General features: G+C 39.1%; 1 protein-coding gene across 1 annotated transcript in view; it reads right to left on the bottom strand.

Annotated features, from left to right (window-relative positions):
* The window catches only part of Xpr1 (xenotropic and polytropic retrovirus receptor 1), a 144506-nt gene that overhangs the window by 21795 nt on the left and 106796 nt on the right, over positions 1–15915 (bottom strand). Inside the window, exon 11 of the mRNA XM_050135156.1 lies at positions 15590–15784. Coding sequence (XP_049991113.1) covers positions 15590–15784 — 195 coding nt within the window. The remainder of the gene's footprint in view (positions 1–15589; positions 15785–15915) is intronic.

The raw sequence follows: 15915 nt of genomic DNA, 5'->3' as shown, positions 1-15915 counted from the left end.
GTCCTTCACAGTGCACAAGCTAGGATGTGTGGTTGGTTAAGTGTCCTGAATATATTTTGATTTACAATATTCTCAGTGCACACAGGTTTACAGGGCATAACCCCACTACAGGAGAACCAGCACATAGTCACTCATCATTACTGTGTTTTAGTTAGCATGTAAGACTGCGCATAATACTGCGCATAAGACTGCGCAATAATCACCTGAGGTGATGACCATCTTTAAATTGAAGCAAGCAAAACAGCTATTTTTATTTTCATTTACAGTAAAGATTCTAAAATTCAGAGAGAAAGGAAGTAGAAAAATAACTGGTTTTGAAGTTAAAAGATCTGGGTTGGAATATAGACTCTATCACTTCCCAACCTTGTGGTTACAGAAGATAAACACTCTTAACATGATCAAGACAAAAATACAACTAACTAGGTCCAAGAATAAAAGAGGAAAAGAAAAACAGCAACCCTATTCAAGAAACTATTTTTTGGTTTTTCAAGACAAGGTTTCTCTGTGTAACCCTGGTGTCCTAGAACTCACTCTGTAGACCAGGCTGGCCTGGCCTGGTATCACAGAGATCCATCCGCTTCTGCTTCCCATGTGCTGGAATTAAAGGCGTGTGTACCACCACTGTGCAGTTCAAGAAACTTTTGTACCACAGTGTGCTTCACATTCAAAGTGAAAGGGAAGTTCTAGCAGCTATGGAGTGCCATGAAAATATTTCTAAGATGATGTAAAAAATTACTTAAACACTATCTATAGAACCTAAAGGATTACCTCTGGGTTAGAGTGATGCTCAGAAAGTGTAGGACCTGGATTCAACCTTCACAACAAAACAAAGTCCAGCCAGGGAGTGGCGGCACACACCTTTAATCCTAGGACTCAGGAGGCAGAGGCAGGTGGATCTCTGTGAGTTCTAGACAAGCCAGGGCTATACATGAGATTCTGTTTCAAAAAAGCCACCCTTGTATAAACCCTAAACCAAAACAACTATACATATATTATTTCAAATTATTTTTGTATATAAAATGATGATTATAGCAACGACAAAGATGATTATTCCAGATGAGGGAACTCATTCTAGCTTTATTTCTGTATTATTTGACAATTATAGTAATAAATGTATATTTATATAGTAATACATATCTATCTACCTAAGCATTCATCCATCCATCCATCTACCTATCTCTATATATCTATATTTTGCTTGCAAATTTTTTAAAACAAGATTTATTTATTTATTTATTTTTTCTTTCGAGACAGGGTTTCTCTGTGGCTTTGGAGCCTGTCCTGGAACTAGCTCTGTAGACCAGGCTGGTCTCGAACTCACAGAGATCCGCCTGCCTCTGCCTCTCGAGTGCTGGGATTAAAGGCGTGCGCCACCACCGCCCAGCCGAAAACAAGATTTATTTTATTTTGGTGTATAGTGTTTGCTTCAATGTATATGCACGTATCACATTCATGAAGCTTATAAATTTCTTTAAAAGTAGGAGGGAAGAAAGTAGACAAAGAAAAATAAATGTCAGCATGACGATTTTATAAATGATGTATTGGTTTTATAATATTAAATAGTATAGGAATTTCTTTATTCAACAAAGGGCTGTAACTTACATTATTTGTTATATGGATATAGCACCGAAGATTAACTTCTAAGGAGAAGTGTGTTCTTTGGTACGTTCTATAGAGAGAATGTGGCCTGGGTAACCTATTCTGGAGAATTAGGGATGTGCTGAAGACCAAGTAAAGGCTACATTTAAAAGAGGAGAGTTGGTGCAGGCAAAACCAATTTGTAAGCACAACCAGAGACCTGTGCATGGAGGAAGAATGTGGCTTTTGGGAGAGGCAACAGCTAGGAAAAGCTTCATGAAGGAGTTGCTCCTTGAACTGACTCTTAAAGGGACTTAGCTGAACAGTTTATGGGTGCAGAGAGAACCATTTCCAGTGAGTGGAAACCATTCATCCAACATATGAGCATCTGCTGAATGTGAACCAGAGATCATCCTAGATGCTAGGTCCATAGCAGTGAATCTTATTTTTACTAAAAGGCAGACAAATTTCCTGCCTCATCGAGTCTTGCTGTCTAGTGGGGGAGATCATTATCACATGCATGGATGAACAAGAAGATTGTGGACAGTGAAAGGACCACGAGGGAAACAGAACAGGGTGACACAGCAGATGGGAGGAGCTCCTTCAGACAGTATTCAGGCAGTGTCCAGGCAGAGAAGGTCTGAGATGAGGAGGGGCAGCTACATAAAAAACTCAAAGAAGTTACAGATACAATGCTATAATTTCTAGACACCATGTTAGAGAAAGTGAAAAGAAACACATTAACTTAAATAATACATCTTATTTAATTCATCACATGCAAAATATTTTAGTCATTATAAAATTGAGATATGTTATATTCCTTTTTATATTAAGCCCCCAACATCTAGTTTGTATTTTATACCTATGGAATATTTTAATTTAGAGTAGACACATTTTGGGTGTTTTATAAAGCTTAGTGCCTACCATATGAAATCCCAAGTTTGAATCCAATGCCAAAGACAGAAGGAAGAGAGGGAGGAACGAAGGAAAGTAAAAGAATAGAACAGAAAAAAGAGAGACAGAAAAATGGAAAGAGGGAACGATAAGAATAGAGAGAAAAGATAGTTGAGGTAACTTCAAGTGCATTATCAGATGCATGCAGCTGGTAGGCAAACAGTCGAGACGTAAGCTACATCCCCTGTTCTACTTCTACAAACTGGTAGTACTGGGATTGAACCCTGTGCATGCTAGGCACTCTACCAAGAGCAACAGCCCTAGTCCCCAAGTATGCTGTGACTGTTCCTCAACACTGCTGATGAAAGGAATGGAGATAGTGTGGAGAAGCAGACCACTACTCTGAACAAAGACACAGCAATAATGTTAGATGGCTTGGTGTGGAATAGGAGTTGCTTGAGGGTGGAGGTCTCCTGAGTATAGGCTGAAGGAAAGACCCAGCAATGATGGCGTTTAGGACAGAGACAAGGATGACTTCCACAGTCAGACTCCAGACAGGAAGTGAAAGCACAGCACAGAAAAAAAAAGACACCTTGTCTCCTGAGACTGGAAAAAAAGACTGCAAAGAATTTCAGTTTTAGAGAAATAAACATAGAAAGGAGTTGACAGAAAATGATTCCTATCAATTCTCAAAGTGGAAGACAACAGCAAAATGGCTTAGAAGAATAAAGAGGAACATGCTGGACTGGAACTTAAAAAAATACTTGCAAATTTAAAAACTCCCAACAAGTCAGGCATGTGTACATGCCCACAATCCCAGTACTTGGAAGACTGGGGCCAGCCTAAACCACACAGAGAGCCTCTCTGTCCCCCAAAGGAAAGGACTTCAGAATGGTTCTACCACATATTTAAAGAATACACATCTTGTACAATTTCTTCCAAAAAGGAGAGAATACCTTTCTATTGATTTTATGAAGCCAGCTTCACTCTAAGAACAGAATCAAGAGCAGTATGAGAAAAGGAAAATAGGCCAGGTGGTGGTGTACACCTTTAACCTCAGCACTTGGGAGGCATTGGTAGGCAGATCTCTCTAAGTCCGAGGGAAGCCTTGTCTACAGAGTGAGTTCCAGGGCACCCAGAACTATGTAAGGACCTTTTTTTTTTTTTTTTTTGTTAAAATGTAACAACCAGTTCTCTGGATATGAAATGAAACTGTATCTCTATGTTAAACACATATGATAAAACTGAAGGTATACTTGTGCAAGTGAAAATATTTTCTACCTTGACTGTATTAACATCCTAATTACAATGCTGGAAAAACTGTGTAAAGAGTGCAACATATACAAAATTATACAGACACATTTTAAAATAATGATGAATATATATTAATATTATCTATGTATATGTGTATCTGTCACATGTTGTGGACGCCTGTGGAGGTCAGAAGAGGGAACTGGTTTCCTGGAGTTGGAGTTAAAGTCAAAACCAAACTCTGGTACTCTGAAAGAGTAATAAGTGTTCCTAGCTGCCAAGCCATCTCTCGAGCCCCAATAAATATATATTTCAAACTTGAATGCAAACCTATAGTTTTCTTGTAAAAAGTTTAGATATTTTTAAAACCTTTGAAAGTAAAAATCCCAAACCATGGTAATGTGAAATTTTCCTCTGTATGCTACAAATAAGTTTTATTACCATTAGTTAATAAAGAAGCTATTTTGTGCCTATGGCAGGGCAGAATAAAGCCAGGCAGGAAATCCAAACAGAGCTATAGAAAGAAAGCAGGCAGAGTTAAGGAGATGCCATGTAGCTGCCAAAGGAGAAAGATGCTGCAATTGCAATTTTACCTGGTAAGCCATAGCCTTGTGGAGTTATACAGCATAATAGAAATGGGTTCATTTAGGATGTAAGAATTAGTTCAAAAGAAGCCTAAGCTATTGGTCAAGCAGTGTTGTAATTAATATAGTTTCTGTGTGATTATTTCAAGTCTGAGTGGCCGGAAAATGAACAGTCTACACCATGGTATTATTTACAATCTCTCAAAAAAAATCCTCCATTTATAAAATATCTGTGCATAAGTATAAAGCAAAAATTATAAAATGCCAATGAAAGAAATAAAAGAATATCTAAATTAGTATAGTGTGTTCGCAGACAAGATACCAATTCTTAAACTTATAAGCAGGTTCAACATAATTCTAAAATTAATAACAAAAGGCAAAGGAATTAAAATAGGCAAGACAATCTAAAAAAAGAATAGTAAGGTAAGGTATCAGTCTACCAAATTTTGATATTTACTATGCAGTTCCAGGAATCAAGACTGTGTGATACTGGCAAACAGAAAACACTAAAGAGAATTCAGGAAAGGATCCACAAAAAAATACCTACTTGTTTCTGACAGAGATATGAAAGCAGACATTCAATAGAACAGAGACGGCCGTTTTCAACAACACAGTGCTACTAAAACAGGATAACCATAGGTCAAATATAAACTTTGACTGTTTTGTAACTTATACATAAACATTAAGTCAAAATAGACCACGGGCTTACCTGTAAAACATAAAAAATAGGATGAGAAAAATGTAAGACTGAGGGCTCCCAACAGACCTGATGGGCAGAAGCCAGCTGCAGGCCCTCCTGGTGGGTGCCACTATGATGAACAGGTAAGTGGCAGACAATGGGACAGAAAGAGAAGCGGAACAGTTCATGTGCTATGGAGAGAAACAGAACTGAAGACTCAACAGTGGTAAGGAACAGGCTGCTATGGGTGGCCTACACTGTTACCTGGGGCTATGTCTAGGTCAGTGCATGGTCTATGCTGATGTCCATGGACTCTGTTACCATTGAAGGTCATATGGATGCCTGTGGTCTGGGCTGCCACTGATGCCACGTTGATGTCCAAGGGCCATGCTGCTACTGAGGCCATATTAACCCGAGTGACCTGTGCTGCCACCAGACACCATGACGTCTGGTCCAGAGCTGCAGCTGAGGGTCATGTCTTGGTTCATGCAGCTGGGGTCTGTATTAATGTCTGTGGCCTGTTTTACCACTGGGAGTTATGGGACAGCTGGCCCAGGTGGCCTGGACCCTAGAGAGTTGGTCCTGCCCCTCTCTCACTGACTGCCTCAGCTAAACTGGCCCCAGGGGCATAGGCACACAAGAGCTGGCCCAAACTTTCGACTGCCATGGGCCAACTGGCCACCCCACTTGCTGGCTGCTGCAATAAGAGTTGGTCCCATTGGGTGTGTGTGTGGGGGGCTGGCCCCACCTCTTACCATGTATACGAGAGATCTGTCTTAAACCATAACATGAGGGATGGGGGGGTGGTCCCAGTGGCACAGACTGAACTCTGCTACCACCAAGGCACATATTCATGGTTTTGAGTTGGTCCATCCCAACATCTACCCCATCTATGACCTGCTGGAGCACATGAAGGGGACTGGTCCTATGGAACTACAGCAGCAGGATGTCCATGACTCAGAGCAAAAGCAGGATATCTGAGAGGGTTTTCGGTAAGCGTCCAGTATTGATGGTGTACCAGAAGCCTTAAACCGGACCAATGACTCATTGCAATGAACATTTGCTAGTAAAGCTAACTGGACAAAAAGGCCTATTGTAAGAAACACCACAGCTCCCAATGACACTACAACAAACAAAGATGTGAGGAGAGGTGGGAAAGATGGAGAAGCGAAGTGGTTTTGTTTCTGTTTTGTTTTAATTATTTTTATTTTTGAAATTTTCTTTTTCGGGGACAGCTACAAGAGTTGAGAACAGACATGGAAAGGCTGGGAAATGAGTTTGGTATTGGGGTGTACAATGTGAAATTCCCAAAGAGTCAACAAAAAATTATGTTAATAATAAAAAGACTGAGATAAAAGAAGAAAAACCTAGGCTTAGGTAAAGAGTTGTCATTCTTAAAACTGAAAAAAAAAGTCCATACAAGGAAATGTTGATGAACTAAACCCTTCCCTGAAAAAGGCCATGTTAAGAGAATAAAAAGCTGTACATGGCAAAACTTATTTTAAACACTATCTGATGACTTCTATTAAAGTATATAAAGAACAACAAATTCAAAAGTAATAGCAAATTCAACCAAAGATGGGTAAAAGGTATACATTGGTACCTGAAAAGGCTAAGGGTGTAGCTCAGTCTAAATATGTGCTTAACATACTCAAGGCTTTGGGTTCAATCCCGTGTGTGTGTGTGTGTGTGTGTGTTTATGCGCACATGCATGTACGCATGCATACAAGCTGTAAAGTTACATTTTGTCCACTACATTAGAAGAAGCATATAGATGACATGTCTTGTTTATTAGCATAATAGCAAACTTCCCCTATGTTTTTTGATAGTTCCTTTTAAAAAATATTTTATTTTTTTTTACATGTATGGGTGTTCTGTCTGCATGTATGTCTGTACACCATCTGTGTGCCTGGTGCCCTTAGAGACTAGCACATAGGATCTCCTGGAACTGGTGTTATGGACTAATATGAATCACCATGTGGGTGCTGGGAGTCAAACCTGGGTCTGATGGAAGAGCAGCCATTACTCTTAACAGTTAAGTCATCTCTCTAGCACCCTCCCCGCCGACAGTTCTTAAGAAGCAAATTTAAAACCATAAAATAAGAGCACGATACAGACCAGTAGGCTGACTTGGAGGGAAAAAGCACTTTGTGTGAAAGCCTGACTGTCAGAGTTTGATGCCTGGAACTCAGGTAAAGGTAGAAGGAGAAAACAGACTCCACAAAGGTGTCTTATGACATGCACATGTACACAATGGCACACAATGCTCTCCCATTATATAGATAGATAATAATGATGAAATAAAAATGTAAAAGGAACACAACGCTAAGCAAATTACTCATGCTAAATCATTTTCTCACTACTTGAAATAGCATTAATTTTTTTTTCCATTTTCCAAGATCAAGTTTATTCTGTGTAGCTAGCCCTGGCTGTCCTGGAGCTCACCCTGTAGACCAGGCTGGTCTCAAATTCACAAAGACCCACCTGCCTCTGCCTTTTGAGTGCTAGGATTGAAGGTGTGCATGATCATTGCTGGGTGAGCATTAATGTTTTTGTTTTCCTCTGATGCATAGGTAACTTTTCTTTTCTGGCAGAAGGGGAACTTGGAGCTGACTCCACACTGTGTGAACCACTGCTGTGGCTGTTAGGATGAAAGGTAAGTTCCTGGCTCGGTGTTCGGTAGATGTGGCATTTAGGGCCAAGAACCAGGAAATGGGTATCTCCTTATAAATACAGCTTATATCATTCTTGGTCACTGTACTTCCGTGTTTTCTCAAAGACAGCTTTGTCCCATGGAATGACAGCATGCTACTGTACCAGACTGGTTCTGTTTTGTTTACCTGGGCTTTAACACTGTGTCACTGGGTAGTGCTCAGGGCATTCTACAAACTTAGAAAAATGGTACAACAAAAATAATCCTAAGGCCTTGATGTAAATTCTAGCTCTGTTACCCACTTGTTAGCTGATTTTGGAGGTACACTCTCTCTATACATAGTCATAGGTTCTTCTACTTCCTAGCTGTAAGACTTTGGCAAATATCTTATCCAGTTTTTAATTTCCTTCCTTGTCACATGAAGATCAAATGGCTATCTGTATGAAAGACTCTCTCCTTAACCTGCTTAGTTAGGACTCTCTATTCTCTCTAGGCCCCAACCCTAGCATCTGGGATTTATAGGTCCATATCACCTACCTGTAGCAAGCATCTTGCTAAGTTTAGAGTCTCCAACAGGCATCAGAGAACCTATGTCAACCTTCGGTAAGAATCCTGTCAAGTCAGTTTAGCCAGTGTGCCCAATCCTGATGTTTCCTTTTAGTAACTTTCCATCCTTACCTTCCTTCTTGGCTATACATCCTCATTTGTTCATTCTTCCAGAAGTGGAGTTACAAACACAAAAAGAATGATGACCACTCTTCCTCACTAGCAATACTCAATAAAATGCCACCTTAAAAACTTCCCAGCACCGGGTGGTAGTGTCTCATGCCTTTAACCCCAGCACTTGGGAGGGTTGAGGCAGGTGGATCTCTGTGAGTTCATTGAAGGCCAGCCAGGTCTACAGAGTAAATTCCAGGACAGCCAAGGTTACAAACAGAAACCCTGTCTCCAAAAACCAAAACCAAAACCAAACCAAACCAAACCAAAGCAAACCAAAAAAAAAAAAAAAAAACTAAAAAACCCCCAACAACAACAAAAAACCAAACAAACCCAAAAATCTGCCTAGCTTTGCTTTTAATATCCAAGATTGCTATGAATTAAGCTAGTTAGTACATGTTAAATTAAAATAATGTCCAGTCCATAGATGTATCCCATAAATACTACATTTGATAATACAGGTATTCTTTTTGTGTTGTGTTGTATGCATGGAGCCCTTCCTCAGGGGCTATTTCTACTCCCTGAGACAAGGTCTCTTCCTAGTCTAGAACTTGCCAAGTAGTGCTGGTGGGCTGGCCATAAGCTGTCAATCTACCTGTTTCTACCTGCTCAGCACTGGGATTCAAACATGTGCCATTCATCACACCTGGTTTGTAGACTGTGATAGCACTCACTAGTCTTCATCTACTCTGCAGAAAATGGCATTATCCTTTGGCAAGCTATTGTGTAATGTTTCAGGTGCTGCTGCTACTAAGTCTATTACAAACTTGTTACACTGTTATATGGCATATAATGCCATGAACACGCCTTAATTTTTCACAACTCCTCTATTTATTCTAGTTATAAATATATGTCTAGAATAAAAGACATATATTTTGGTTTTTCGAGACAGGGTTTCTCTGTGTGGCCCTGGCTGTCCTGGAACTCATTTTTTAGACCAGGCTGGTCTTGAACTCAGAGATCTGCCTGCCTCTGCTTCCTGAGTGCTGTGATTAAAGATATGCACTACCATGCCAGACTCTTAATAAAACAAATAACCAATTACCAGAGAGGGACTGCTCACCAACCTACCCTGCAGCGAACATCATCACTCTCCCATCAATACTACTTTAACTTGCATTACTCTGCTATTAGTGAACTGAAACACTGTTAATGTGTTTATTCTGAAAAATTATGTTTATGTCCTTTGCCAATTAAAGAATCAATTTATATTGTTTTCCAAATAATGGTAGATTAGATTACAGCTAAAAAATATTCATTCCCTTCAGCTCATCCTTATTTCCAAGACAAGAATATTCTTTGCCTCAGTGATGTTGGGTTTGGTGACTTGTTTTAGTGTTAGAAAAGACAGACGTCTTTGGACCTGTCTTGTGAGTTCCTTTGGCTAACAAGAAGCAGGCAGATGGTGAGCAGAGAGGCTCTGCATGTATTTGTGCAGTAGGACTTGCTTCCTCAGTGCCATGTCAGATTCCTTTCTAAGTGTTGCTCCATGAGGTGAGGCTCCAGAATAAGCACAGATGGAACAGACCTACCCCAAACGACAGTGAGAACAACGTCCTCATAAGATAGTTCAGCAGAGGCAGCCTTAACATATGAGCCCAACCTATTCCAGTCAATTTCCAGCTGACCCAAAGAGGCTCAAGCAAGAAGAAATTACAGTTATTTTACTTACCAAACTTTGGGTTGATTATGTAGCAACAGCTGATGAGTAAGTATACTTAATGTAGTGAACTACATAAACAATTGGAAGAGATCCATATAAAATCTCTCCCTCTCCCTAAAGCACAACATATAGTAGGAATAAGCCCTTATAGTCTATTTGCTCACTTATTTTTTGCCTTTCTTTTTGTGCTAAAAATATGTAGACACAGTAAGTTCATTGTTTTTCATTGATAACATCAATGTAAAATTATATATACATATATATATATATATATCACATGCTTAAAGTTTTAAAGGTTTTAAGACTCTGTGTAAGTGGACTTTATCTTGAGTAAAAGATGTTTTTAATAGTTTTACACGAACATTTAATAAATAAATGTGATCTCATCTTTTTTTTCTAGAAAAAAAGAAAATTAAAAATTCTATCACGCCTTAAATTTCTCTCTAATCAGGCATTTTTGTGTAAGTTTAATTAAAATAATTTTCATCTTTGCTTCTTTCTGTTTGTTTGTTGTTGGTTTTTCGAGATAGGATTTCTCTGTAGTTTTGGCTCCTGTCCTGGAACTAGCTCTTGTAGACAAGGCTGGCCTCAACTCACAGAGATCCACCTGTGTCTGCCTCCCTAGTGCTGGGATTAAAGGCGTGTGCTACCACCGACTGGCTCCTTTGCTTCTTTTTAGCATCAACAATCCTATAATTCTGAGCAATAAAATATTACAAATATTAGTGTTATTAAAGCAACACGACATATAGGAAATGCTGTTTTCATGAGTTGTAAGAACAATTAAGAAAACCAATGTGATGAGAAAACCAAAATGATATCAAGGTGTCAATGTGTGTTATTTTTTTAAAAGTCTTTTAAGTGACAAAGAAGGTAAAAAGATTTAATTTATTCAAATATATATATATACATATATATCTATCACATGTAGAAAATATATAAATTTATATATAGAAACAATTACATCACTTGAAAATTAGTACAACGATAGCCAAAAATGGCAAAGAGCATTAAGTTACTAACGAGAAGAAATCAGTATCTTATTGTTTTGTTTTCTGATATCAACAGGTCTTTTAGCCAATCTTGTCTATATAGACTGTAAAACAGTTTTTCCTTCTATAAGGAAATTACAACAGAATATATTAAGTTCCAAAAGGGTTAATGCTTTGAACTACTTTAAATATCAAGGCAAAAATGAGAACATTTATCCAAATGAGTTTTCTTTTTTAATTGAACGTATGTCTTTTAAAGCTAATGGAACAAAAATTTCCCCAAAGAATTAAAAAAAAACCCACAATTACTCTTTCTATTATAATATAAGACGATTAAAATGTGGACTAGAAGCCTATTATTCAGGGTAGCAAGAGAGTAGCAACTAGCTGTACCCCAGAGAAACAGCATTTCAGGACTGTGTGTGTTCACTCAAAATAATGAAGTGGCCACTGCACAGGAGGCACTAACTGCTGATGGGGAAACCTCACAGGGAGGCATAACACCCTTCAGAATGCACAGGGGGATTCAGATGAGACCTGGGCACCAATAACATGGATGTAAATCAACTCAAGAGACGCTCTTTCAAAAACTTTATAGCGAATCCCACCCTGTCCACAAAAGTCAGGGAATGTGGAGTGAAAGCACCCCTCCATATATTTACGTGAATAGCACAGGTCTAACTCCACTAAGAATTTATGAGAGTACAGAATTTTAGGAGCTACAAATGCAATACGAGATGAAATACAACTTGTTAGAAGTAATGACATCACAGTCTTTCTGCTATTATACTTCCCAAAGATCTTTTCTTGCAAAGCCCAGAAACCTCAAGGAAACCAAAACCCATTTAAAATATTTCCTCACCTCCTCTAAATCCCAATTCCAAGACAACACTTGTAAGGAGCTGTTTCAAATATGGTCATGTAATGAAATATGAATTTTTAAACACAGAGATTGGCTGCTAGCTGAATTCCTTTGTCTCTAAAACTCAATGACAGAAAATAAAATGCCCTGAATTAATTCAAATGTGCTTCTTTTTTTATACAACAAAAGAGGCCTAACTGAAATATTAATCTTCCTAAATGGGCTGCCTAAACCCTCACCTTCTAAAAAATGATTCTAGGTGCAGGGTGAATGCTTACACCTCCATTTTTACAAATCATGCAGCATAACATAAGAAACAACCTCTGTAACAATTTTGAAAGTGCACTTAATATAATGCTGTTACTATGGTAACCCTGGCAGGCTAGTTTTTTAAAAAGACTCAGATCTGAGTCTGAACAAGGTTATGTCACGATCTTTTACTCTTCTTTCCTCATAAATGTAGCTTTTGCAACAGCACATGCACTCCATAGAAAAGTATATAATTAGTCATTTTGAATTGATTCTTTTGACTCAGTAATTATTTCTAAAGTCTGTGTTTTCTTAGAATACTGCCCAAGAAAATCAAAGAACTTAAGGCTGGGGATACAGCACAGTGTATAGAGCGCTTGCCTAGCATGCACGAAGCCCTGAGTTTGATGCCCCATCACAACATAAAACTGGGTATTGTACATTCCTGTAATCCCAGCACTCAAGAGGGAGGCTGATGCAAGGGGACCATAAATTCAGTCATCCTTGATACACAGTGAATTTGAAGCCAGCATGAGCTATGTGAGACCTTGTCCTTCTCTCTCTCTCTCTCTCTCTCTCTCTCTCTCTCTCTCTCTCTCTCTCTCTCTCTTTTCCTGAGACAGGGTTTTTCTGTGTAGCCCTAGCTGTCCTGAAATTCATCAGCACTGGTCAGCAAAGGGAGCTGTTCTTTTCCCATTCACCCCATTTTTGTAGTATACCAGTCTATAATATAATTCCATGTGCAATTCTTACAATAAATCTGTGAAGTAAATAGATACAGGTAAAGATATGGCTTTCTGTGAAACAAAAGCAGCCATGACAAATGAGGCCAAGGCAAGCAGAAGTAGGAAACAGAATTGCTTCTACCCTCCACTGCAAGGTAAGGCTGGGATAAGCTCAGTGATACAGTACTTGCCTGGCATGGCACACACAAGACCCTGAGCATCCTAGTATCACAAAATAAAAATGAAGAGACAGGCGTGGTGGCACAGATCTGGAATCCCAACACTTGAGTGGCAGAGGTAGCGGGGGGATCAGAAGTCCATCCTTAGCTACATGTCATCTAAACATCTTTCATCTGTGGTCTATCAGGCTGGGTTAGAGATTTGTGCTCTGTGCTTTCCCAGTACCCTGCTTATACAAACTAGTACTCTATTTTCAAGTCTTTCAAAATATGTAGTTTCCAAACCCATAAAACTTAGCATTTTAACCATTCCTCAGTATACAGCTCAACAAAGCTCAATAATTACAAAAAAGTGGAAAAATTTCTCTTAATACCTTCTAGTGAAAGGATATAATTTAGTATCAGTTTACATATATATGCAGCAGGTAAGTCAACAACTGTAAATACATTTACACCAATGTAAAACTATATCACATTAAAATATAGTTCAGTAGTAGCACACACCTTTAATGCCAGCACTTGGGAGGCAGAGACAGGCGGATCTCTGTGAGTTTGAGGCCAGCCTGGTCTACAAGAGCAAGTTCCAGGACATGCTTCAAAGTTACTGAGAAACCTTGTATTGAAAAAACAAAAAAACTATATATATAGTTTTTAGTATAAACTGATGTTCCCGGGGGGGGGGGGGGGGAAGAAAAGTCATACCTGTGTTAAAGGATTCTACAAGGCTGAATGGCTGAACTTTGTGTGTGACTGTAGATAGTGTTGAAGACACATTATTAGTGTTGAGCCACATTATCTTAGACTGTCTTCAGTCCCTTTAAAGCCATTCATTGTCTACTCCTGTGTCTGAACATCCCTGTGACTATCAAAATTTTTAAAATGTATTCTTTGTGTGTATCAGTGTTCTCCTCAATTTCTCTCTCCTTGTTTTCTGAGACAGTGTCTGATTTAGCTCAGAGCTTGATGATATGACTGTGAGCAAGCCACAGGGATCCTCCCGTGTCTGTCTTCCCAGAGTGGAGATTACAGGTGCCTGCTGCCAGGCCCGGCCTTCACATAGGTTCTGGGGACCAAACTCATGTCTTCAACTTTGTACAGCGAGCATTTTCCTGAATGAGTTACCAGTCCGAAAATTTAATTTCAGCAGAACACCAGCTCCTACCAATCTAAAAGCTGACAACACCCCAGACCTATAGTGTTCCCTTGGTTTGCTGTAGCCTGCCTACTTGCAGCCACCGCCAAAGCACTCAGTAAATGCCCTGGCTTACGGCTTTCTTTGTTCTATAACTGCAAACTCTCATGTAACTATGTCCAGTGAAACACGTCTTTCAGGGCAACCTGCATCTGTGCTCCCAGGTTATCACCACTTATGTCTGGACCAAGAATGAGCTGTATTTCCTGAGGTGAGTGTTGTGTATTTGTGTGAACAGCACCAGCAGCCCTGGCAACTGTCAGCTTCTTAATGAATGTATTGTTAGTATAAAATATTTACCCCAAAATAGCGGTGCTCATTTTTACTTAAGATGAGAGGCAAATGTTTGCGATAATTTAGTAAGAGGAGCCATAAAGCATCTTGTATCAGATCAACTGTCAGATTTATAAATTATCTAGTAATAATAGACTAGTGGCATTCCTCAGCAAAAAAAATTATGGGAGCTTTTCCTTCACCAAGGTACTAAATTAAATCTATCACTTAACCAGAATGGCACATGCTATTCTAAGCACAGAATCTACATCATAGTGTGGACAACAATCTCACACTATTAACTCTTAGGACCAGCAGATACATGCTAGTGCAACAGCAGTTTTGTCCCACTGAATTAAGACTCACAAATACAGCCTCACAAAAATGGTTTCTGAAAACAGTTTACCTGAGTATTTAAAATCACTCTACTGGTTTCCATTAGTCACATTTCTGGGCCACCTACGGCTGAGAAATTGTAGTAGCTAAGTCGTGGGCTGATACTGTAATGCGTTTTAGTAAAAGGAAGTGAAATAACTGATTGACAGTTCTTGGGAAAAGGTTAAAAATTCAAAAGGAGTGTCTGCATGTGGCTCAGAACTTAAAAGCTTTTTTTCTCTTCCCAATAGAAGAGCAGTAGCAAGTAATAGCAGGTTGCCATGGAGACAAGAAAATAGAGGGATCAGAGAACTCAATTTGCAGTTAAATGGGCTGGAAACAATCCTTACTAGTTGGTGAAGGGAAACGATTAAAAATATACTTGATTGCCAGAGGGAATCTTGTACACCTACCCATTTCCTAACCTCATTAATGAACAAGGAGATCTTTAAAAAAACACTAAATGAAAATCCAAGGCATTCATAGGTTAAATCCACTGAACATAATTCAGGCTTTCGAACATTAACATAATTCTTCCTATCTGATCGACTGTGATTCTTGTTAATGATGTTTGTTAATATACAATGAAATGAGAATAAAACTGTATTCAAGGATAAACCACGATAATCAGGGTCTGGAGCTTCAGTGGAAACCAAGAGCACAAAAAGGTCTAGGGTAACAGACTCAGGAAGAAACAACTCAGATTTGAAAGTCTCAGCATACCTTTGTGAGTACTGTACAGGGCTGCAAAGGTCACGGTGAAGAAAGTGGTGGAGTATTTGCCAGCATTTACTAAATGAGGAAAGGCCCTTTTTGTGTCACGGTACCGGCGCAGGCACTGGATGAAGCGAAGCCAAGCAGGAATACACTGAACAATGGCTCGCACTCCATATGTATATCTGTGGCAAAATTCTGGTTCTGTGAAGATTTCAAAGAAGAAGAAGGAAAAATTACAATTCAAAAGAATGAATTGTTCACACCATCCAGTCGCACAGTCCAAATACCCATCAGCGTATAAAATTCAAGTCATCCCCATGGGTTCAGTCATT

Source organism: Alexandromys fortis, unplaced genomic scaffold (assembly GCF_014885135.2).
Source record: "Alexandromys fortis isolate MF-2015 unplaced genomic scaffold, M_Fortis_MF-2015_v1.1 scaffold_21, whole genome shotgun sequence".
NCBI lineage: Eukaryota > Metazoa > Chordata > Mammalia > Rodentia > Cricetidae > Alexandromys > Alexandromys fortis.
This window is presented reverse-complemented; position numbering and strand designations above follow the sequence as displayed.